This window comes from Neovison vison, chromosome 7, assembly GCF_020171115.1.
Source record: "Neovison vison isolate M4711 chromosome 7, ASM_NN_V1, whole genome shotgun sequence".
In the NCBI taxonomy this organism is placed as follows: Eukaryota; Metazoa; Chordata; class Mammalia; order Carnivora; family Mustelidae; genus Neogale; species Neogale vison.
In genome coordinates this window covers 102,313,882-102,337,660 of record NC_058097.1, presented here as the reverse complement: position 1 = coordinate 102,337,660, position 23,779 = coordinate 102,313,882, and the positions used below count along the sequence as shown (strand labels likewise).

At 44.2% G+C, this 23,779-nt stretch overlaps 2 protein-coding genes and 1 pseudogene across 5 annotated transcripts in view; 2 read left to right on the top strand and 1 right to left on the bottom strand.

The window, feature by feature from the left end:
- Window positions 1-5,055, top strand: part of ALG9 (ALG9 alpha-1,2-mannosyltransferase) — a 97,454-nt gene extending 92,399 nt beyond the window's left edge. For both annotated transcript variants that reach the window (XM_044257799.1, XM_044257800.1), the window contains exons 15-16: window positions 1,340-1,458; window positions 1,747-5,055. In XM_044257799.1, coding sequence (XP_044113734.1) covers window positions 1,340-1,458; window positions 1,747-1,784 — 157 coding nt within the window. In that variant the 3' untranslated portion in view covers window positions 1,785-5,055. The remainder of the gene's footprint in view (window positions 1-1,339; window positions 1,459-1,746) is intronic.
- A 4,536-nt stretch (window positions 5,056-9,591) lies between these two features.
- Window positions 9,592-9,690, bottom strand: LOC122914844 (annotated as a pseudogene).
- A 6,708-nt stretch (window positions 9,691-16,398) lies between these two features.
- PPP2R1B (protein phosphatase 2 scaffold subunit Abeta) overlaps window positions 16,399-23,779 on the top strand; it is a 34,235-nt gene continuing 26,854 nt past the window's right edge. For all 3 annotated transcript variants that reach the window (XM_044257793.1, XM_044257794.1, XM_044257792.1), the window contains exons 1-5: window positions 16,399-16,530; window positions 17,396-17,486; window positions 17,862-17,962; window positions 22,068-22,300; window positions 22,618-22,765. In XM_044257793.1, the coding sequence (XP_044113728.1) occupies window positions 16,417-16,530; window positions 17,396-17,486; window positions 17,862-17,962; window positions 22,068-22,300; window positions 22,618-22,765 (687 nt within the window). In that variant the 5' untranslated portion in view covers window positions 16,399-16,416. The remainder of the gene's footprint in view (window positions 16,531-17,395; window positions 17,487-17,861; window positions 17,963-22,067; window positions 22,301-22,617; window positions 22,766-23,779) is intronic.

Genomic DNA, 23,779 nt, shown 5'->3' with positions numbered 1-23,779 from the left:
CTTTATCTCGGGAGTCTCTCCTAAGCCTCTTTTCTATCAAAGCCCTTGAGCTGTTAGCTGTTGAAGTAAAGTGCATCTCTGTTGAGCACAGCGCACTGCCAGCGTCCCATTTGGGGAGAATCGAAGAGGTGTGTATGCCAAGCACGATATCATTGTGTGCAGGCACTGTGGGAGCCTGCCAAAGCCAGAGGGAGGCTGCCAGGACAAATGCCACATTGACATGACATTTACAAGTTTAGAGTCTGGAAGAGGACTGGCAGCAAGCAGAACACTCTTCAGCTCCCTCATTTAGGGTGGCAGTAACTGGGCCAACTTTTGATTTTCAGACTCAGAAAGCAGAGTCAAGAAGTAAGACTTCATATAGAATTCCAGACTCTCGCTGCCACATTTTCTAGAAAGTGATGAATTCGGTTAGCCTGTGTCTGGGATGCAGGATAAACCGTGGTGCAGATCAAGAGCGCAGGTTACCGAGTGCAGAATCTGGAATCAAATCTGGGTTTGAATGAGGGCTCTATGGTTCACTGTGTGACCCTGAGCAAGTTACTTCATCTGCGGCAGCCTCAGGTGCCCATGTATAAAGAAGTAGGGATAATAACAGCACTTTCCTGATGGGGTTATTGGGTGAATTAAATAGGGTTTTTAAAAGTGTGAGTACTTAAAAAAAAAAAAAAAGTGTGAGTACTTTTTCCAGTGCTTGTCCAATACCGAGTGTTCAGTACACGGGAGGCATTTTTCCACATTCTTCAGAGACTCCTGAGAAATTCAGGAGTTTTCCACTGTTTGTGTATTTTGGTAACAAGTGCGTATATTATCACCTGCCAGAGACATGAGCTTGTGTGTATACTCTCTCCCTCTGATTTAGGCATTGCTGGAACGCTGCACAGGAAGCCCAGGACATGGCTTTCTTTGCCTCTCCTAGGAAACTTAGAACTGGAATCAGGATCACTGGAGCACTTGGCATCTCTACAGTCTCTTAGATACAGAAACCGCTTGGGTATTAAGAACTTATTCTAGTAATAGCAGTCCTTTGATTGACCTGGAACTTTTCTATGGCGTTATTCTATGCAAAATGAAGGCCTAGAGCTATTCTGCAGGAAACCCTGTAGCTTATTAGGGACACCATCTTTTTGGTGTTGGAGACAAACAAGGTACTTGGTCTTGATTAAATCTGTTTTCATGATCTAGAGTTAAATGACAGATTTTTCTGTGCTACATACATAGAATATGATCACTGCTGCACTTAGGTAACTTCCATTCACCATTTTCAACACTGCTGGTAAATTCTCTCAAGTGATGAAATTCTGTCTTGTCTTTTTCTTTTTGCTTTCTTGTTTTTCAGATCTTCGAGGTTGCTGCGGGCATTCTATGTCCCCTTCCTGTCAGATCAGTATACAGCATATGCAAACTATACCATCCTCAAACCCCGGAAAACAAAGCAAATCAGGAAGAAAAGTGGAGGTTAGCAACACGCCTATGGCCCCAAAGGATGACCCTCCTCTTAACTAGTGATTGCACTGATGGGACTCCCTCCAAGTCATCATTTATAACATTTGTAATAAAGGCAGTCTCACACGGATGCTGGAATCTGGGTGCTTTGGGCTGATCAGAGTCATTCACATTCACGTCTTGCCTGTGTCTCTGTTCTGCATGTAAACTTTTTGCAGCTGGGCAGAAAAAGGCCCTACAGTCTGGTAGATAATGTTGCTCTACATCTTACTGTTTTTCTTCTGTTCAATTGTTTACTAGACCGGAGAAGAGCAGAACCACTTTACAGGAAGAATTGAAAATCCCAGAACTGGATGGCCGTGTTAAACTCTTCTCCATACTCTGGCCTGGCATCTGAGAACTAGCAAGCCTCTTTTGGGCTGTATGGGCTTTCTCCACCAAAGCTGTTTGGCAGCTCCTAGCATTCCTTGTTCAAATCCTAGTGCTGAAAACGAGCACAGCCTAATTGCCAACCTACATGTCCTTCTCATCTCGTGCAAGACTAAGCTTCTCTTAAGCACTTCACAGGACTAGGACCCCGTCCTGGAGATACCTCAGGAAAAAAGGCAACCATTTGAGGAACTGTAACCTAATTTCGTTATATAGGATGCCTCTTATTTTCATTTTATTTCCTTTACAACAAACTGTAACTATGTTTTCTTTAAGTTTTAGCATGCCGTTTCTTGAATTCAAGACTTCTCTGTAGAAAGGTATCCACAGACCAGGCCATAATTGTACAGGACATTTTTGGAGAAAATTAATTCTATCACTTGGTAGGTTTGGATGGCCTCACATTTTTAAGTAATGTATTCTGAGGCCATTTCTGAGGAAATTAAGACTTTCCCTTTTTTTTCACAACCCTAGTGGAAAAGGCCAGTGTGTATTTGTAGCACTGATTTTTGATTCTATTGCAAAGCACATTCTGCATGGGGCACTTTTAGTCAAATAGTCAATGATAAAGATGTGATTAAAATGTAATGATTATATACTGTGACTAGACACACAGTACTCCACAGTTTACAAAGCACTTCCAGATGATCTCATTTGGTCCTCATAATCATGGTGTGAGGCAGACAAGGCAAGTGGTTTTATCCCCATTTTACAGATAATGACTTCGAGGTGGGGGCACGGGGAGGGTCAAGTGGCATGCCCAAGATCACATGACCAGTCAGTAACAAAGCTAGGACTGGAACCTCGGTCCCCTAACTGCTCCCCTAGTGCTCTTCCTACTTCCTCTCTCGACTCTGAAGACCTCACTTGGAAGAATGATGGTGTTGGCCAGAGACCCAATAGATAATGTAACTTTCTATTTTAAGGAAGACGTTAACCTGTATTTCTTTGAGTTCTTCAGAACCTCCACTGTGCCCGTCAGTCCGTCACAGCAGCACCCCACCGTGCAGCCCAGCCTGTGGCAGGAAAGTAGTGCCCGTGTTTGGAAGCCCTGTTCCTTGGCAGCCCCCACAGGATCTATCAGTTGGATTCCCACATAGGCCATCTGGGGTCCTATTCTAGGTGCCTTATTTCCTCAAGGTAATTGTGTCTAGTATCTGCATATAGGATAAAGCTATTTTCCAGAGGCTTCATCTTTCATTTTTCAGGGAGAAGGGCTTTCCAACAGGAACTGATCCCAAGAGAGGAGAAGAGAAGTCATAGGGGAGGAAATGGCCAGTTCCCACACAACAAGTCTCCTCCTTGGTATCCCTCTAATGGAATTTCTGGGTTTGAAGCATTGGAGAGGAATTCTGTGTAGACAGCTTAGAACAGTAACTGGAGAGTGAAGATAAGCCAGGGTCCCACTTGCTGCTTTAAAGTTTTCTGGCATTTAGCCTAGTATTTGGTCCATGCTTTCTGAGCCAAATACTGGCATCTGTAGTCTGACTCCAGGGTAGGGAATTTTTGGTGAAAAATCTTGTCCTACCTGCAGAACAGCATACTGTCATTCACAAGGGCTAAAGCCCTCTACTTTATGAAGAAGTAAATGAGCCCCATCATGGAGGTCCAGGGTGAGTAGCTGTTTTCCTGATCTGAGTGATACAGTGCTGGTCTATGTTATCATCTTGCATGTTTAAAAAAAAAAAAAAAAGCCTTCTGAGTAAGAACTTACTGTAATAGAGCACAAAAAAGATCACAGTTGATCCAGGGATTCCTTGGGAATATCCGTTCCTACCCCTTTTAAGACCAGGTTTCGGTTTCCTCTGTTCTAGGTCCATCTTTAGTGAGCACAATAGATGGAACACTATGCCAAATGCTGTGGGTAAGGGATGTAAAGGTGAATGTTTTTTGTTGTAAAAATTAGTATTTCTTATATGATGTTATATAACCACACTAAACAAAGATCTCAATCTCAACAACCCCAAGGAGGCCAGATTTGCCTGGGAAAGAGTTTTGAAACACCTAGTCACACAAGCCTTTCTCTTCTGGAGAATCTGTGTTCAGCATGAGCTACCAAAACTCTGCTCACCGTGCCTCTCTGGGGCACTCGTTTCTCCCCAGGTTGTTGAGTATTGAAAAACGAAGGACCGCAGATTACTTCTGAGAACTTTGATTATGGGATCTGAGCGAGGGAGTGGGTGTACTTGGCAGTTGCAGGGCTTGCTGATCTCTAAAGTTTATTTATTTCTTAGTAATCTCTGTGTGGGACTCAAACTCACAACCCTGCGATCAAGAGTCACGTGACTGAGTCAGCCAGGCGTCCCCCTGATCTTTAGATCTTAAGTAGCCTTATCTGAACCCCAGATCTTAGGAAACTGAGCCCCATGAGTGAACTAGATGCTGTATTAGGCATCTGGCATCAAAGTGTGCCTATCACCCAATACACTGCGATGAAAGATTGATCAGTCACTTTAATCTCTTGGGATAATCATTGAAAATGGGAACCCATAATCTTTTATCATTGAAATCAAGTTTAGAAACAGAATTTTGTAAATCAAATGGCTCTTGATCTCAACCATTTGTTTGGGTCATTTTTCCTGGTTTAAAGTTCTGGGGAAGAGCCTTAAAAACCGCATGTGATTTTATGGCATTAGATCTGGAGTGACTGTTGGGGCAAAGCACCAGTCGCTGTCCTTTCTTGTGTTGCGTTTCATGGGATTTACTGAGATAATTCACTGTGATTATGCTGTCATCTACGTGTCTGGCAGCTCTGTTTTAATTATTTTCTCTGAAGAGGGCAAAGAGGCACAATTTCATGCTTGCCTCCATAGCCTATTAAAGCGCACATGTAAATTCTTAAGTTACTACATGAAATGCCTTGAGTAAATGGATAGATGAATGTGGGCTTAGCTTTGTCCTTTGGCAACAGATCAGACTTCTGTGTGGCATTGTTGGATTTCAGAGGCCCTCTGCTGTTTTGGTAAATCTAGGTGAATGTCACCTTTAATTTTTCCGCTATATGTGACATGTAATTCATGCTGCACATGAAATCAGGAAGCAGAGCAGTGTTGAAGCAAGAGTCTTGTCCAATTCATTTGTCTTCCTGATCCCTGTCCTTTATCTCACTTGTCAGTGTTTATATTACATACCTGTATTTTCTGTAAAAGAAAAGAAGTTAAATAAATCTTGGCAATTTGATTTTCTTGTTCTTAGGGTGATATTTTCTCTTTTGCATCTAGGTTTGAAATCTTTGGTGGAGATTAAAACTCAGCTCTTTCCATCTCCACCACTGTGACCCTTCAGCATATAGACCTGCCCCCCACCCCCGCCGGGCCAAATAGCCTGGGATGTTTATTCAGAAAACTCTAGGGGCACCTGGGTGGCTCAGTGGGTTGAGCCGCTGCCTTCGGCTCAGGTCATGATCTCGGGGTCCTGGGATCGAGTCCCGCATCGGGCTCTCTGCTCAGCAGGGAGCCTGCTTCCCTCTCTCTCTCTCTCTCTCTGCGCCTGCCTCTCTGTCTACTTGTGATCTCTCTCTGTCAGAAAACTCTAGGAAGAAGCCTCTGTTTATGAAAGCCCGTGAGGGTTAGTGTTATTGTACTAGTGGAAAAGCCAAGCATTGGGAGCATTGGGAAGATTATTCAGCGGGTCAGTGTTGTGCCTAAAAAGTGATACTTTCTGGGTCCACCCTAGGCTTTTGGATGGAAAATCTCTGGACTCTGACAGTCTTCACATTCACAGAAGCGTGAATCTGGTAATATTTAGTAGGTAATTTCCCCCTTTGGGGGTTGTCAGGAGCAATAAAAGTTTTTTTTTGTGAATGAATTGCTAATATCATTCCCATACCTTGTTCCTATGACCAGTAACTCTTAGTAGTTATCTGGTTTTATACTATTGATTACCAGTCTTCTTTCTGTAGGACCCAAAATGCCCACAAAACTTGGTTTGTTTTATTTCTGTCAAGTCAGTTCAGAGAAGGGTGCTTTATTAATATAATTCCAGGAGGGAGAAGTCCACAGCCTTACTTGATTTTTCTCTGTCTAGAATGTCATCCTTCTCTTCTGTTACTTGGACCTTAAAGGCCAGCTTGAGTCTGTCTCTTGTCTGTGAAGCTGTTCTAGACCACAGGATTACTTCCTTTCCTGAACCCTCACAAGCACCTAATGTCTTTGCTAACAGCAGGGGACCTTGACACAGAATGCTTGTAAACCTGTCCCTCAGGAACATTGCTGGCACATCTGTGGCAAAGCCCATGTCACACTTGTGTGTATTCCTAGAGCTCAATGCAGTTCCCTGAACATTTTGGTAGTGTACATGTTTGTTGACAAAGGAGGAAAAAATGTAGAAAGAAACCCTGCAACTAATACACAGCTTTGCTTTCACTTTGGCAGATTTTTAGACCAGGGAAAACATAGCTATAAGTTGTAAGTCCTCTGGTATTCCAAGGGCAGTTTGAAAGGTGTGAATGTGGCTCTATACTGTGTGTGTTTTAGGAATTCTTCTGGAGCACACACAGACTTTCACACTAAGGCAGATTCCCCAGATTCCCTCTAAAAAGAGATTTGGTACCTTTATTGAATATTTCTATTGTTATTTGATTTTGGACTGTCAGACTTAGCTCAGGAGACCTTCTAAATGAGTTTGGGCCAGATGGCTTCCCCTCCAGGTGTGAAGGAGTGCTCCATTCCTATCAGGCGTGCTAGGAAAGGGAAGTCTACCTGCAGGGTGACTTTGTAAGGGATCCGTTCAAATTCAATAATACCAAGCTAGCAGGTGATTTTTTTTTTTTTAAACTGAAGGCTGTTTTGGCTCTCGTCAGCTGTGGAGTTTAACATAGACCTGAGTGCTCGCTTTGGCAGCACATATACTAACATAGACCTGACATGGAAACAAATCATAAGTCATGGATTTGATAAACAAAACAAGGCAAATTGAGATGGGGTATGAAGTTACAGAATTGTAGCAACACAGACTGGGGATTCCTGTTGTATCTTCTTCACGTAAATAGCTCATGATGAAATTAAAAATTGGATTAAATAATGCTACCTGTGTAGGTGCATTAAAAAAATGGCTTTAAATGACCCTTAGGTGTCTTCATAAAATACTTAAGTGTAGAAGTGTTTTCTCTTTGTTCCTGTTTTCTTTTTCTTTTTTTTTCTCCTGGTTTCTGGGCTGCTTGTTGTGTGACAATATGCCTGGAGATGAAAGTGTGAACTGCTGACTCTCAATGGTTCCAGTGTGTGAATTAAACTGTATTCTGCCCAGGGTTTTTCACAGACTTACAACACAGGTTCCAGCCGTTACCCACCATACGAGGGTTCTCTTGGACCTTCACTGACCTGCAGAACTGGTGTTTGGCAATGGCTGCCGTTGTCCTGTAGTTACTGTTTTAAGTCTTGAACCTCAGCTTGCCGAGTGAGGAGAGTGTGCTCTTGGGGCTGCTTGCTCGCTGCCTCGGCGGTGTCATCCTCAGTGCTGGAGAGGACGTGACGGTACAGCGGTGATCCCCAGGCAGAGCTGCGTGGCAGACTTGCCCGGAGACCTTTTACAAAACTGCCGCTGTCTGCTTGGGTCCCCCAAGGAATTCTGGATTAGTGGTCGCAGATGGGCCCTGGCATCACTAAAAACAACAACAGACTTTTTATGTGATTTTCTATCCATTGCTATTGCCGTTGCAGATTGGAAGGCAAATGGTCACTCCAGAGATCCAAGGTAATTGAGTAGGCAAAATGTTCAGTGTTCTTTTCTAGTTACAGTCCCCGGCTATGCATGCAGGCTTCCGTCCACACCTCTGGCCATCCTCCCAACCCCACTTTCTTTTTTTTTTTTTTAACTGCCTCTCAAACCTTACCTGCCCTTATTACCCATTCTCTCTGGGCCCTGCTTTCTGGGAAACAATTAACTAATATGGTACTGATGGACACTAATGGATGTTAATGATTTCCTGTAGTTCTCTTCCCTCTGATCCTTTCAGCACATGTGAGTGGCAACACATCTGGAAAAGAGAAAGGACCCATTTTGGCAATTTCAGACCCATTCAAGTGCCATTTTATTGATGGCTTAGGAGGAGTGTGTTGGGGCAGGGGGAGCCAACCTTGAGGAAGGCTGTCTGGCCTTCCAGTTCAAACCCTGTCGACCAGCACTACTTGGTCTGCTCAGGTAAGAGCCTGTGGCTTTTGTGAGCGGAATGAAACAAGTGTAGGCGGGTGGTGAGCCTGCTTCATAGATCTTATATATACCCCCCACTCTGGGACACATGCAGTGAAGACCTCCCCTTGGTTGCTGTGCCCCTGGTTTGCGGCTGAGTCCCTCTGGAGCTGCTGCTACCCTCCTACCCCTGCCATGCACACACAGCCATGAGAGCAAAGGTTAATCTCATTTTGAGAGAAGTGACCTGAAGTGTGTGCACTCAACCAACAAGAAAACTCCATGTGTCATTCAGCCGTTGGCCTTGCTTCTCTCTTGCCTCTATTAACAAAACCTCTCTCAGCCTCCTGGGCATTTCCGAGAATATATTCTCACTCTTTTTTTCTTACCAGTAAAATATTTGTGGAGTTCTGTAGCAAAAGCGGTATAATTGTGTTTTCACAGTCTGTGATTACTGGAGATAGTCTAAAAAATAACACCAAAGTTTAAATTTGTTGCTATGGTTTTTTGTGGCTTTTTTTTGTTTTGTTTTTGTTTTACTTCCAAGTATCACTGTTTCTGAAAACTTGTTGCGACAGCCCTGGTGGAGACTTCCCAAAGTGCCCAGCAGAGGGCAGCCCATTCTCACTGGAAATTTCACTGCTCCTTTTCTTCAGGGAAGCTGATTTTGTTTCAGTATTTGCTATATTCTTGGTATATAAATTTCAGTGTAAATGGAAATATCTGAGCTACATTTCTTTAGAATCTGTATCCCTACATTGCACTGTTATGTTGTTGTAATTGCAAAAATTTCTTTTCAGTTAATTTCAGTTCTCTTTAACATGACTTCAGTGGTATTCATAGGTAACAAAAGGCACGTTATTTGGTTGATGGTGGATAGCATCCGCAGCTACTTTCAGTCGCAATTACCTGCTGTTTGCTCGTTGTCAAGTTTCCAAACATGAGCAAAGGGCGTCCTAAACACAGTCTTTTTTTTTTTTTTAAAGATTTTATTTATTTATTTGACAGACAGAGATCTACAAGTAGGCAGAGAGGCAGGGAGAGCGAGGAGGAAGCAGGCTCCCCGTTGAGCAGAGAGCCCAGTGCGGGCTCGATCCCAGGACCCAGGGATCATGACCCTCTTCGAAGGCAGAGGCTTTAACCTACTGAGCCACCCAGGCGCCCCCTAAACACAATCTTGACTTTGCCTCTACTCACTGATGTTGCCAGAGGGCAACGCAAAGGATATGTGAATGGGCAGGGTGCTCCCCTCCATCAGATGGAATCGCTTTACCCCCAGCACAGTAGCTCAAAGGAAAATACTAGTGCTTAGCAGGGGCTGCGCCCCTTGTAAAGTAATAGCCTTAGGATACCTCCGATAGCTCCTCCTGTTCAGGGGCATGGGATGAAAAGCAAACATTTGCAGAACATTTACTTTTAAAAGTGTAGGTTATCCACAGACAGGCCTTGAGGACCAGACAAGTTCAGCTCTTTGATATAGGAGATTTCCTTCTTTATCTGTGTGAAATATGATAGATACCGGCTTTGGAACTCAATCTTAGAACTTTATGGGGAATGTATTGTTGGTTTTTTTTTTCTTTTCTTTTTTAAGTTATGGAATGCTTTACGAATTCATGGGTCATTCTTGGGAGAGGCCATGCTAATCTCTGTATTGGTCCATTTTTAGAATAGGTGCTATCAAAGCGAGTGTGGGGTTTGGGTTCAGGGGTTTTAGGTGTGTTTGTTTTCTTCCTTTCCTTTTTTTTTTTTTTTTAAGATTTTATTTATTTGACAGAGAGAGAGAGCGAGAGATCACAAGCAGGCAGAGAGGCAGGCAGAGAGAGAAGGGGAAGCAGGTTCCCTGTTGAGCAGAGAGCCTGATGTGGGGCTCAGTCCCAGAACCCTGAGATCATGACCTGGGCTGAAGGCAGAGGCTTAACCCACTGAGCCACCCACGCGCCCCATCCTTTACTTTTTTCTTTCTTACACCCTCTGGATTGTCAGATTAGCTCTTTAGAGAAATAATATGAATGGTAGCTAACATCTATAAAGCATTTAAGCTTGCGGGAGTGTTTGGAGTTGCTTTTTTTCTCATATAATTCTTACACCAACCTTGTGAGTTTGATTACTATTATTATCCTCTTCTTAAACTGGATGCTAAGAGGTATTACACATTTTGCCCAAGATCACCTAGGTAGGAAGCCGGGATTCAAACCCAGCCAGGCATTCTGACTCCAGGGCTCTCTCTTAACCATGACTTCCTACTACCTATTTCAAGACCTTTTTGTAGACCATAGTCCTTTGAGCTCCTTTTTTGCATATTATATTGAGGTATCTGGAATGATTGGACAGGCAGAGATAAGAACATGACCTAGTCAAAGTCATTTCAGTCTTTTTACCACCTTCTTAATCTGCCTCCAGGAACCATAGGCTGGAGGTTGTTTAAGTAAGACTACACAGATAACAGAGTCAGTCTTTTTAGGGGCTTTTTTAGAATGCTGTGTGGCCCAGCTAATTTTAATCACACAGCTAGATCAGAAAGGGAGCTGATTTCCTGAAGTCCTAGAAGTTACTGAAAATTCCGGTTTCTGATTATAGTCCCAGCTGAATTTCTGCTGAGATGTGAGTGGCATGTCTAGGGGCCTTGGTATTGGTTCTTTCTTATTCCTCTGACCTTTTTCCTAATTTGCTGGGCAGATCAGGAAAGACAGTGGGAGAAGATAACCATCTTCAGGGAACTGTACATGAAAAATCTTTCAGGGTACAAGGAACATTTTAAGTAATCTGTGTTTTGCTAAATCAAACCTCTGTCTAGTTGGAACCTGTGCACAGTGTGCCTGCACGCTGAAAGCCATTACTTATGTTGGCTGGGGCTAGTGTAAGACAGGTGATACAGAGGCCTATAAAATAAGAAAGAAGGAAATGTGGACTCTGTGGACGTCCAGGGCAGAAGGGAGCAGCTGGCAGGAGTGGTCTATTATCCATATTTATGGATGCCATGGGGAAGACCAGCCAGAGGAGGCAGAATCTTGTCTACAGTGTGGAAACTAACCAAGAGCTAAAAGGTTGGTTTGTTTGAATACATAAGAATTTTCACGATTCATGATTCAAAAAGCATAAATCCCCTGGATATTGGTATCCTAGATTGCATCCTGAAACAGATAAAAGGCAGAAAAATGGGTAAAATTCATGTAGAATCTAGAATATAGTATATAGTAAAAAAAACAAAAGTTCAAGTGGATATATTGAACATGGAAAAATCTCTCTTCCATCCTGTTCCCCAGGTACCCTGTTACCTTCCCATAAGCAACCAGTGTGCTTATGTGTGTTCTAGAACCACCCCCCCCTTTTTTATGCTTACACAAGTGCATGTGAGTGTATTCTACTTTAATAAGTAGTAGGATACTATGTTCACTCTTCTGGCACTTTCTCTCTCCTTTAATCTTAAAATATTTGAATACTACCTGTTTAGGAGTGATCTATTATTTCTGAGCATTTTCAGCTTAAGTTAAACCCCACAACCTCAGTAACACTGTGTACCTTGCTTTTTCATTTAACACTGTAACAAAGGGGGTTTGTTTTTGTTTGTTTTGTAACAAAGGGTTTTTGTTGGGCTGTGTACAGGGATAACCAGGGGTCTGTCCTAAGAATGTCAGAGCCCATAATAGAACTCAAACGCCTAAGACTTTTGAGAAAGGTCACCATGCCTGTTTGATCTCCAGGTCTGCTTGTAGCTTAAATATGCCCTTGAGGTTAGAGGAAGTACTCAGTCATTCTGGCTGCTGTTCTTGCAGAGTTGGGGGCCTGCCCACGTTGAACACAGGTCTCTAGATGTTCTCTTCTTTTGTTTGTTGTGGGCACCAGTTCAGTGAGCACTTGCCGCTCAGTAACCTCTAACATTTGTGTAGCTCTTTTCCTTTACAAAGCACTTCCCTTTATGGATCTTATTTCTCATAAGAACCCCAAAAGACCTCAGCAAAGATTTGCCCTAGTTTTTCACCAATGAGAAAACCTTCTGAAAGACCTTGAGTTAAGTCTTCTCTAAGTCATGTCTACTCCTTTCATCTTTTCATACTGGCCCTCTGTTGCTAGAACTCAGTAGATGGGAATGTTTTCTTTCCTGCTTCTACTTCCTCAGCAGGTAACTATTAATGGATAATATTTGAGGGCTTACTCTTGTCAGCTACTAATTACAGCACTATAAATATATTATTTAATCTTAACAACCACATGAGGTAAACTGTACCACTCTATGCTATAGATGTAAAAACCAAGATTCAGAAAGGGTAAGTTATTTGTCCAAAGTCACATGACTAGTAATTGCTTTTTTTTTTTTTTTTAAGTAGTCTCCACGCCCAGCCTGGAGCCCAATGTGGGGCTGGAACTCATGACCCTGAGATCAAGAGTCAGATGCTTAACTAACTGGGCCTACACATACCCCTATTTTAACTGCTCTGTATATTGCCCTGAATCAGAACTGGCTGTCCCATTTCCTGGATTTGCTCTTCTCCAGAATTCAAGAGAAGTTGTGCTCTGGAAATCCAAGACCTTTTTTTATATGTAGTGATAAACTGGCGTGGAGTTAGAGGTTGAGACTAGGAGTGATAATAATCCATGATGAGGAGTTTCACAGCTTCTTCATTCATGGTGACTCATTGTGTGACTCCAGGCAAAGCCTCTTCTTCTTTGTCAAGTATTCCCAGCTGTAAAAATGCAATTAAAAATTTGAGGTGAAAATACTCGAGTTCCACAGGATTAAGACAGTTTTTGTATAAATATAAATTCAAAATTTCATTAATGCAGTGGTGATAATTACTGCTTTGCAATGGATTAAGTACAGACCTGGGAATCCGTTTACCAGGGTCATCTTGCTAAATGAAGATAGTTGGAAAATGCCTGTGTGCGCCTCAGGTTTCCTGTGTGTGAACTGGACCAACTACCACTTCATTATTATCTACCATTTCTTGACCGCCTTTTCAATGGGAGGACACTTGTGGGTCTGCCTTGAGAGATGAGAGAACCACCTGGGCCTTTGTCTTGCACTCGGCCTTCTCTTCCAGGGGGGTGCTCTCAAGCAGATCAGCTTGAATGAGCATTTATTCTGTAAAGCCCAGTGGATGGTGAGGAAGGTGTGAGCTGAGCCAATGAGGCAGGAGGCTGGAGAGCATGACTGTGATGTCCTTCAGACTTCCTCAGGACTGACCCTTCTCTCCTGTGACGTTGGGAGTTGTTACAAGCCCTAAGAGGTGATGTCTGTTCATCCCAGCTGCTTGTGCTTCTCTGAATTCTTGATGCTTCGTGTGACAGGAATGGGGCAAGTCTGACCCCGTCTTCCCTTGACTCACTAGATGCGTGAACTGCATGTGGGTGTCAGAGCCCAGTGTTTCTGTGCTGAAGATGTCATGCTGTTTCCCAGGTGTTGCTTTAAACCCCAGCTAAATCTTAACTGCTGCTTCTGGCACTCCCTGGTCATTTAGTTTCATGGGGTGGGTGGGTGTGTGTGTGTGTGTGTGTGTGTGTATGTGTGTGTATATATATCTGTTCGCGGGTGTGTGTGTGTGTACAAGGTGGGGCAGGGGAGAACATGGGGAGGAGACCAGAGGCAGAATAGAGAAGATGTGGCTGCAGCTCAGAACCCCAGGGCTGTATTTGTTGTGCTTAGCTGTATTCCAGGAGTCGAGCAGAAGAGGGATCAGTTTAATCTGGTAAAAACCATAGCCAATAGGGACAGAATTGCTTGAATTGCTCATCAATAAGCAGTTGTTGCTGTCATTTGCTTTTTCTGGACAAGAGACGGCCTCCAAAACTCTTTTCAGACTCTTCCTGGACAGCTGCTTGTTGACATGGAAATAGTTTTTTTCAGATGTTTTAGAATCCATGACTTTGGAATATCTTTGTGCGTTAGAATGACGAGAGCACACAGTCAAGTGCCCCGCCCTACTCTCAGGGGTTCTGATTCAGTGGATTTGGGGTGCAAGCCAGGAATATGCATTTTTTTCACATGCATCTGAGGTGATTCAGATAGTCTGTGGACCACACTCCCCGAAAGACTTAGACTTTGTTCCAGTTTCCGTTTGGCCCAGTTTTTGAAATAGCCTTTTCTGCTGTAGCCTGTTTTAATGACTTTCTTTATTGAAGGAATTATTAGCATCTCCATGTTTACTACATGTTCTGTTCTCACATCATCACAGTAACTAGAGAGGGACCCAGAGGTGGTTAACTCCGTTTTATTGGGGGTGAGGGGGTGGGAGGTGGGATTGAGGCATAGGAAGAGGCAGGTCACAGTGAGTCAGAGACAGAGGTGGGAATTGAAGTCTCGAATTGATGACTCTAAACCAGGCAATTTTTTGGCACCTATTTTTTTCAGCTTTGTAATTTCATATTTAATCATAGTTATTTCTTAGGTATCCAATTCATTGTGCTTGGGTAAGGAAAGCATATCTGAGTTTTAAACAAAATAGCTCAGGTTTAATCAGTGTGCTAATTAGAGAGAGCATGAGCAGGAAGGAGAGGGAGAAGCAGTCCCCCTAACGAGTGGGGAGCCTGACTCAAGGCTCGATCCCAGGACCCTGGGATCATGACCTGAGCAGAAGGCAGACACTCAACCGGCTGAGCCACCCAGGCGCCCCCAACTTAAATGATTTTTATTACAATGTTCCTTAAACTTGAAAACTTTAAGCAGGAATATAATGTTCTTTTATAGTTCTTATACACTAAAAGCCCAAAACAGATCTACAAATCAGATACACAGGAGACGGAATTATCCCATGTATTGTGACTCAGGTGTTGCCCGTGAACACTCAGTTTCTTTTGAGGCAAATGTGCCTGTGCCACCAAGTGACCTGTAACACCTGTTTTCTCACTACTCCTCTGTTGGAAATGCTGCCACAGTACATTTCCATGGTGTCATTTGGCTTTCATTTTGGGCATGAAAACACCATTTTCATTTTAAATCCACCTCTGTTCTTTTCTCATTATCCTAGAAGGGTGTAAAAGTAACAGTGGAACACACATGCGAACCTAAGTTTTGAAATAGGGCTGCAATACTGGTTATAAAGTGGTCAGCCAAATAGTCCAGGATATGCTTATATAAATCTAAAAATTATAACCAAAATGAAAACCAAATGGAAGCCCTACAGAATACATCCACAAACTTAATTTGAGAGCTACTGTTCAAGTCCATTGGTTCCCAAACTATCACTCCTATCAAAGTCTCTATCTACCTTGTTTACTCTGAGGAACGCGGTGTTTAAAAAAAAAAAAAAAAGTCTCCCAAATTGTGTTCATTGATAATTTTATGTTTTCATTCATCAGACCTGCCATTACCATTTCCGAGCTTATGTTAACCATATGTAGTTTATCACTCTAAGCTGCTTAAATTATAGTCCAAAATGAACAAAAAAGAGGGGGTGTTTCTGTGCTGCCCTCAGAAGGGTAAAGGAAAACTTTAAGTTTTGTAAGAAACTCCAGTACCCTCACATCCTTCTCCTGGTGCCTTTGAGGACTCTGGGAGTTCTAGGGAGGCCAGTTTAGCCTTTCTTGTACAAGCAAAGTAGCCACTCCACCCACTTTGGAAGGATTAAAGCTTGTCCTAGTTTTGCTTGATTGTTGTACTTCTAGCATGCTAAAGACCTAAAAGAGGGAGGAAGAAAAAACAACAGAAGGCACCATTCCAGTACCAAACTGAAAAGAAACACAAAAACAAGAGAGCAGCATGTTTTTAACAGCTTGCATGGAAAAAGCGGAAAAAATATTGACTGGGGAGTTTGGACAGCAGTGTTCATTTTCTCTCACCGCCCGCGTTATTTGTCTTACGGAGCAGGAGCCAGATACAATTCTGGCTCACAGGCCAGAGGAAGAGGTGGAGGGGTTCTGTGGAAGCTTGAGGCTAGCGGGGGAAATTAGGGCTGGAGACCCGGTGGCTCAGAGCCAGGATGAAGTCAGGGGAGGCGCTAAATCTGTTTTCCTTCTGGCCTTGGGCATCCTCTTTGGTGTGCCCGAGTCCTAGGAGCAGAGCTCGCGTCACTCAGGTAGGTTCCCTGACCCCTTCAGTCCACCATGAGCAAAGTGAATTCCTGCCCCTGTTTCTTTTGGCTGCGTAAAGGATGCGGGGGCTCCATGCGCTTTCTCAGCCCACCCTTCTGGAGTTTAAACGTACACCTCGCGCAACGGGGTCCGGGCGGGTACCTCCATCACCCTGGCCGAGACTCTGCACCCCCGCCTCCGCAGAGTGGGAGCTTGGGCCTTAGTTCCGACGGCCTGGGCGCGGGGCGGGGCCTGGGCGCGGGGCGGGGCCTGGGCGCGGGGCGGGGCCTGGGCGCGGGGCGGGGCCTGGGCGCGGGGCGGGGCCTGGGCGCGGGGCGGGGCCTGGGCGCGGGGCGGGGCCTGGGCGCGGGGCGGGCGGTGTCGGCGAGGAGCCGGAGGAGAAAGAACATGGCGGGCGCAGCGGGGCCCGGGACCGGCCCGGGGGCAGCGGGAGGAGATGGAGACGATTCGCTGTACCCGATTGCGGTTTTAATTGACGAGCTCCGCAACGAGGACGTGCAGGTACTAAAATCGGGCCGGGCGTGGAGGTGGGCCTGGTTGGGCGTGTGGTGGGGAAGAAGGAAGGCCGGCTCCGCGGTGGGGAAGGCTGGGGGGCCCTTGAAGAGGCTGACTTAGAGCAGAAATTTGATGGGGAGGAGGATAGAGACCCATGAGGGGCAGCGCTGGCTCGAACAGACCTTCCCCGGGGCCTCTGCCGCACCCCTCCTCCCAGCGTCTGAGGCGTCCCACCCGGTCCTGGCGGTTGTGAGAGCACCGGCTTCCCGCCGGGGCGCCCCTTCCGGGTGGTGCTGGGAGGTAACGCGCGTTGGGTCCTGCGCTGGGAGGAGGGTGGCGCGGGCCCCCGGAGGCTGGAGTGGGCTGCAGAGATGCCGGAGGGGCCCTGTGAGCAGCAGGTGGGTGAGAGCCTTCCTCTCGGCTTGGAAACCGGCCTGGCTTGTTGGGCACAAAGAGAGTGGGGCGGCTTAATAACCTAGAAGAGTCGGTGTGTCAGCTCTGGTGTAACTTTTTTCTTTGGAAAGCCGGGGGTTGTGTTCAACCATTTCACCAGCTTCACCGATGCCAGAGTGTTCTCATGTTGAAATTGTCTCACTTCCCGGATGTGGTATGCTTTTTCCTTCTTCTGATGGGCCCTTTGATTGTTGCTCTTAAGAAGGCTTCCTTTGGCTAAAACGGAGCTGTGTTCCCACTGCTCCCAAGGTTCCTCATAGAGTAAGATCTAAAATGAAGGTTTTCCTCCTCTCCTCCTCGTTACTGTATGTCATTATCCTACCTGTTTGCAACTTTCATCTTTTGGTCTAAATCACAGTTGTCTACTTCACTCTTTGCACCTTTATTTATTTATTTATTTATTTATTTATTTTTGAAGCTCCGTCTCAACAGTATTAAGAAGTTATCAACAATTGCTCTAGCACTTGGAGTAGAAAGGACGCGAACGGAACTGCTGCCATTCCTTACAGGTTTGTGACTTTCTGGTTTAAAGAAAGGCATAGCCATTGCCATTTCCCAGTGGCTTTCAAAACTTACTCTTTTTTAGTATTTGTTACCAATGCTGTTAAATACTAAACTGAGCCTGATGCTTTCTGTACAAAAGAAGCAAGACAAGGCATATCTTATGGCCAGATTATTAAAACATTAACTATTTAGCTAATGGGAAGGGAGGTAATTGATACGGGATTGTCAATTTCTAATTCATTGTGGAACAGGTCCAGAATGCTGTTAGGACTGTGACAGGACTATCTAGTTAAATATTGAGTCTATTTCTACTTTTGTGTGAGTATCCCATTCTGGACAGCTATCCTTGTTGATGAGTACTGGGTTATTGTCATTTCCAGATACAATTTATGATGAGGATGAGGTACTATTAGCTCTTGCTGAGCAACTGGGAAATTTCACTGGCCTGGTGGGAGGTCCTGACTTTGCCCACTGTTTGCTGGTAAGTATATTCTGCCTTCTGTTTTTCCAGAACTTTCCCAGCATAAATTATACATTGTTTAGTGATAGGGACACTATGGCATTTTTAGTGTAGATCTTTTTATTTTATTTTATTTTTTAAAATTTTTTATTTATTTGACACGGGTGGGGGAGGTGTCACAAGTAGGCAGAGAGGCAGGCAGAGAGAGGGGGGGGGGGAAGCAGGCTCCCCGCTGAGCAGAGAGCCTGATGTGGGGCTCGATCCCAGGACCCTGGGATCATTACCTGAGCCGAAGGCAGAGGCTTTAACCTACTGAGCCACCTAGGTGCCCCAGTGTAGATCTTTTTATGGGTAGTCCCATTGCTGGCTGTTGGGAAAACAAATAATGTAGGTACTTACAACTGAGCATAAGAGCTTATTTTTCTTTTCTTTTCTGCCTCTGTGGACTTACTTGTTAGTGTAGAGATTGGAAGAAAAAGGGTTTGATTGTTTTTGTGGGTTCTCGCACTTCTCCCCCTCCCCAAAATTGGAGATCTTAATTCTCATCTAGCAGTGTCATAATTTGGGAAATGTTTATTAGGGGCTTTTTTTTTTTTTTTTTTTAAAGATTTTATTTATTTATTTGACACAAAGAGATCACAAGTAGGCAGAGAGGCAGGTAGAGAGAGGGGGGTGGGGGGAAGCACGCTCCCTGCTGAGCAGAGAGCCCGATGCGGGTCTCAATCCCAGGACCCTGAGATCATGACCTGAGTTGAAGGCAGAGGCTTTAATCCACTGCACCACCCAGGCACCCCATGGGGCTTTTTTCTTTTTTTAATTGAAGTTTTTATATAAGTAATCTCTATACCCACTGTGGGTCTTGAACTCAAAACCCCAGGATCAAGAACCATATGCTCTGGGGTGCCTGGGTACCTCAGTCGTTTAAGTGTTTGCCTTCAGCTCAGGTCATGATTCCAGGGTCCTGGGATCGAGCCCTGCATCAGCTCCCTGCTCCATGGAGAGCCTGCTTCTCCCTCTTCCCTCCAACTCCTTGCTCGTGCTCTCTTTCTCTCAAATAAATAAGATCTTTTAAAAAAACAAAAACAACAACAAAAAAAACACATGCTCTACAGACTGAACCAGTCAGCCTCCTTGGAAGTGTTTATTAGCTTTTTATCTTTGATTATAAGCCTATGGTTTGCTTCTGGCTTACTTTGTGGATTTGATGAGTTCAGTTCGATTGGGAACTCAGTGACATTTACTGAGAATCTACTGTATCAGTCATTAAAGTTAGAGTGTTAATGTTAAAGAAGACCAGTGTGAATGGAGTGAGGTCTCTGCCTTTCTATGTTAACAAGGTGTTACTGTACAGTGTTGGATGGAAGAATAGAAGCACATACGGGTACTTAAATAGTAGAAAGGAGAAAGAGATTAACGCAGGGTGGTAAGAGACAACCTCTTTGGTGGGGGGGTGATGACCAGACTAAGTTTTGAAGGATAACTGGGAATTTACCAGTTGGACAAGGGAGAGATGTATGCCCGATGGCTTAAATGCTATCTGTATGATGTTGATTTGTGATTTCTGTAGAAATGTGATTTTTGACCTCTCTACGAATATAAGTACCTGCTTGTATCTCTCCACATATCTGCCTGTGATTTTTCCATGTCAAACAGGCATTTCAAATTTAACATGCCTGAAACAACTCCATTTTCTCCCTAAAGTATGCCTCCCATTTAGTGGTCCGTCTCACAAATAGCATCACTGTCTACCCACTTGGAGAAGCCAAAACCTAGAAGACATTCTTGCATCCTCTTTTCCTCATTTTCCACATTCAGTGCATGAATAATTCCTATAGATTCTGTATACAATTCAAATGAGTTCCGTTTCCTTCCTCCCCACTACTACCTCGCTCTCCCTTCCTCTTATCTTCCTAGACCTGATGATCTTCCCACGAGACTACTGTAGTAACGTCCTGACCAGTTGCCTTCCGCTCTTGCCTCCCACCCTCTCCCTCTGTTTCACTCTTCACCCAGCGAATGGATCACTTCCTGCCTTGGTGCTTAGAAAATCCAAATTCCTACCTTAGGTTTTGTAAACTATGGAATAAGCTGTCTCTATGAATTTATTTCATGTCGTGTTCCCTTTTGATAACCTCATTCTATTTTTTTCACAAATATTTTATTTATTTATTTGACAGAGAGAGAAATCACAAGTAGACAGAGAGGCAGGCAGAGAGAGAGGAGAAGCAGGCTCCCCGCTGAGCAGAGAGCCTGATGCGGGGCTTGATCCCAGGACCCAGGGATCATGACCTGAGCCGAAGGCAAAGAACCCACTGAGCCTCCCAGGCGCCCCATATAACCTCATTCTATTTATAGTGGTCTTCTTTCTGTTCTTTGAATAAAGCTTTATGATTATTGCCCTGAGTATTCCCTCTAATGTTCTTTGAGCTTCTGGTGGCTGCTTCCTTGTCATTCAGAGATCAGCTTCAGTGCATCTTCTTAAAGAGGCCTCTCTCTAAACACCCAACCTGAAATTGCCTCCTAGTCACCTGTTACCACATCATCCTATTCTATTTCTTCACAGAGTGCTCCTCCCCAAAGATTGTTTTCTTTTTTTTTTTTTTTTTTAAAGATTTTATTTATTTATTTGACAGAGAGAGATCACAAGTAGGCAGAGAGGCAGGCAGAGAGAGAGAGAGGAGGAAGCAGGCTCCCTGCTGAGCAGAGAGCCCGATGCGGAACTCGATCCCAGGACCCTGAGATCATGACCTGAGCCGAAGGCAGCGGCTTAACCCACTGAGCCACCCAGGCGCCCTGTTTTCTTGATCAGTTGTCTTTCTGCCCTAGAATATAAAGTTTGCTAGAGCGAGGAACCTATCTGCCTTCTTTTTCTTCTGTCCTCAGTGCTACAGTGCAACAGTAATCCATTGATTGAGGGGTTTGGAAGTGTGAAAGAGGTTGCCTTGCTGGTGTATTGAGCCAGAGTACACAGGAATGGGAGGTGGGGCCGTAGGGAGAGGGCCAAGAGAAATGGGCAGAATTCAAATCCAGAGACAACTCCTGATTGATTCTCGGGATCTTGGCCTTATGTTAGAGTGGTGATAGAGACCGTCCAGGGATACTGTATGAGAGGAGCTCAGTGACTGCCAGGGTAGATCACGAGAGGCATTCGTAAGCAAGTAAGAAAGCAGTATCTTTTCAAAGGGCTCCTGAAATACCTCTTAGGAAAGTAGAGTACTTTCTACTTCTGTGTGTATCAAACAATTTTTGAAATGTATTATTAGGTAGACTCATTAGGTTGACTCCTAATTCTTTTGCATGCTCTTGGTCAGTTCTGTATGTGGATTTTGTCTTTAACATTTGCAGCTCATGGCTATGCTGAATATACCTAGCTCAAATGTACACCTAGAGAAGTAGTGGTTCGGAGAGCCAGCCCTCTTGCGCTTTTCACTGCGCTGTGTCCTCTTCGCTTACCGATCCTGGTCCAGACCAGCCCTTTTGGCCTCTTCTATTTCTGAAACTGCAAACAAGGATTCCCACCATGTCTGTATTGTTCATCATTCTGTCAGAGACTTCTGCTCTGTGTTTGGCTCATGAGATTCTGAATGTATTCTGAAGAAAGAGGCTCTGTACTCAGCCTTTCCTATGCTAGATAAGTTGATGGTGTGGAGCTAGTGGACAAGGGTTACTTGCATTTCCAGGAATGGTAGAATAATACTCCAAAGCCTGTGTGGGCCCCGTGGCCTGATGAGATGTCATCATGTAATTGTGGTGCTGATGTTTTTGCATTTACTCTTGAGGAAATAAACATGATCTTATCTGAATTTGGCTCCAAATCTTTTAAACCTAGTCATTCAGCTTGCGGTAATATTAATATTGTGTCAAGTCTCCACTGTGTCATTTGTAGACACCATCTGGGAATTGCCGTCTGGGACATGAGATCTTGGCTGTCCTATAGAAGTCGTGTCTTCAGGTTGGACACGCCATATGTTATCACTGTGTGAACTGAAAGTAACCATTTGGTGTGCTGTAGCTAACATTCTGCTTACATATACCACCTCCCTTCAGTCACTTTCAAAGGTGATAATCTGTAGCTAACCTGATTCCATAAGTTTTCTTCTCTGATTTTCCTTTTTGGTCTTTTCAGCCTCCTTTGGAAAGTCTGGCGACTGTGGAAGAGACTGTGGTTCGAGACAAGGCTGTGGAGTCCCTGAGGCAGATCTCCCAGGAGCATACTCCTGTTGCTCTGGAAGCTCATTTTGTACCTCTGGTGAAGCGCTTGGCGAGCGGGGACTGGTTCACCTCTCGCACATCTGCGTGTGGTTTGTTCAGCGTTTGCTATCCCAGGGCTTCCAGTGCTGTCAAAGCAGAAATTAGACAGTAAGATCTGGTGGTTTTTTTTTTTTTTTTTTTTTAGTTATTTGGGATTATTGGGAACTCGTAGCTAACAATTTACACGATAATACCCTGTTACCAGTGAGTGGCCGATAGCAGGATGGGAGAAGAGGGGACATGACTTTATTACTCAGTTGAATGTACTAGTGGTTTTATATTTGTTACTTCCATGAGTAGAACCACTGATGTTTGTGAGAGAAAACCACTAAAATGGCTGTGTGTGTGTGTGTGTGTGTGTGTGTTGGAGGTGTTTATTCAGTGGTGTTTGACAGGAAATATGTTCATTATTTGATCCGGTCCAGGCACTTCCGTTCCTTGTGCTCAGATGATACTCCAATGGTACGACGTGCTGCCGCTTCCAAACTGGGCGAATTTGCAAAAGTTTTGGAATTAGACAGTGTGAAAAGTGAAATTGTTCCACTGTTCACTAATCTAGCTTCAGATGAACAGGTAAGTTAACCTTTCCTATTTAAGGTAAATGGATATGCTCCTCTCTAATGTTTTAAGGGGAGTTTTGGTTCTTGTGTTAGGATCCTTTTTGCCAAAATAATACTTAAGTCTGGGCTGGATAAAGTTTAATATGACCCATCTCAGTATCCTCATATTTCTTTCTTAACCAGACCATGATTTTCTCTCACATTAGCAGTGGTTGATAGAAGAGTCAAAGAGTAGATGGGAGGGCACTGGGTGGCCGAGTTGGTGAAGCAGCTGCCCTGAGCTCAGGTCATGATCCTGGGGTCCTGGAATTGAGCCCCATGTTGGGAATCCCTGCTCAGCCGGGTGTCTGCTTCTCCCTTTCCCTCTGCCTGCCACTCTCCCAGCTTGTGCTCACGCCTGTGTGCGCTCTCTCTCTTCCTGTCAAATAAATGAATAAAATCTTAATAGAAAAAATGGAGCTATGTTAGGAGGGAAAACCAAAGCTATGTTAAGGGGTAACATACCTTTGTACATTGCAGCCAGTCATGGGGGAAGTAATGTTTTTGCTTAGAATTTTTGACTTTCAGATAAACAAGCATAGCATGTGTTGAGAAGGCTCCCTCTCTATATCTTCTGGATGAGTGTATAAGGTGACTTTGTGTAATAGTAATTCTTTTTTTTTTTTTTTAAACTTATTTATTTGACAGAGAAAGGAGTCACAAATAGGCAGAGCAGTAGGCAGAGAGGCAGGGGGAAAGCAGGCTCCCTGCCGAGCAGAGAGCCCGATGCAGATCTCGATCCCAGGACCCTGAGATCATGACCTGAGCCGAAGGCAGAGGCTTAACCCACTGAGCCACCCAGGCACCCCTGTAATAGCAATTCTAAATGTATAAAAGATCTGTATCTTTTGGGGGTAGAAATAATAACAATAAGGAGCACCTACATTAAGTATGTAATTTTTTTCAGCGTGTCTTAAGGGGGGTACATAAAAGAAACACTTTGTCCTCACAACAGCCCCATGAGGTAGATATGCCATTTTACATATTA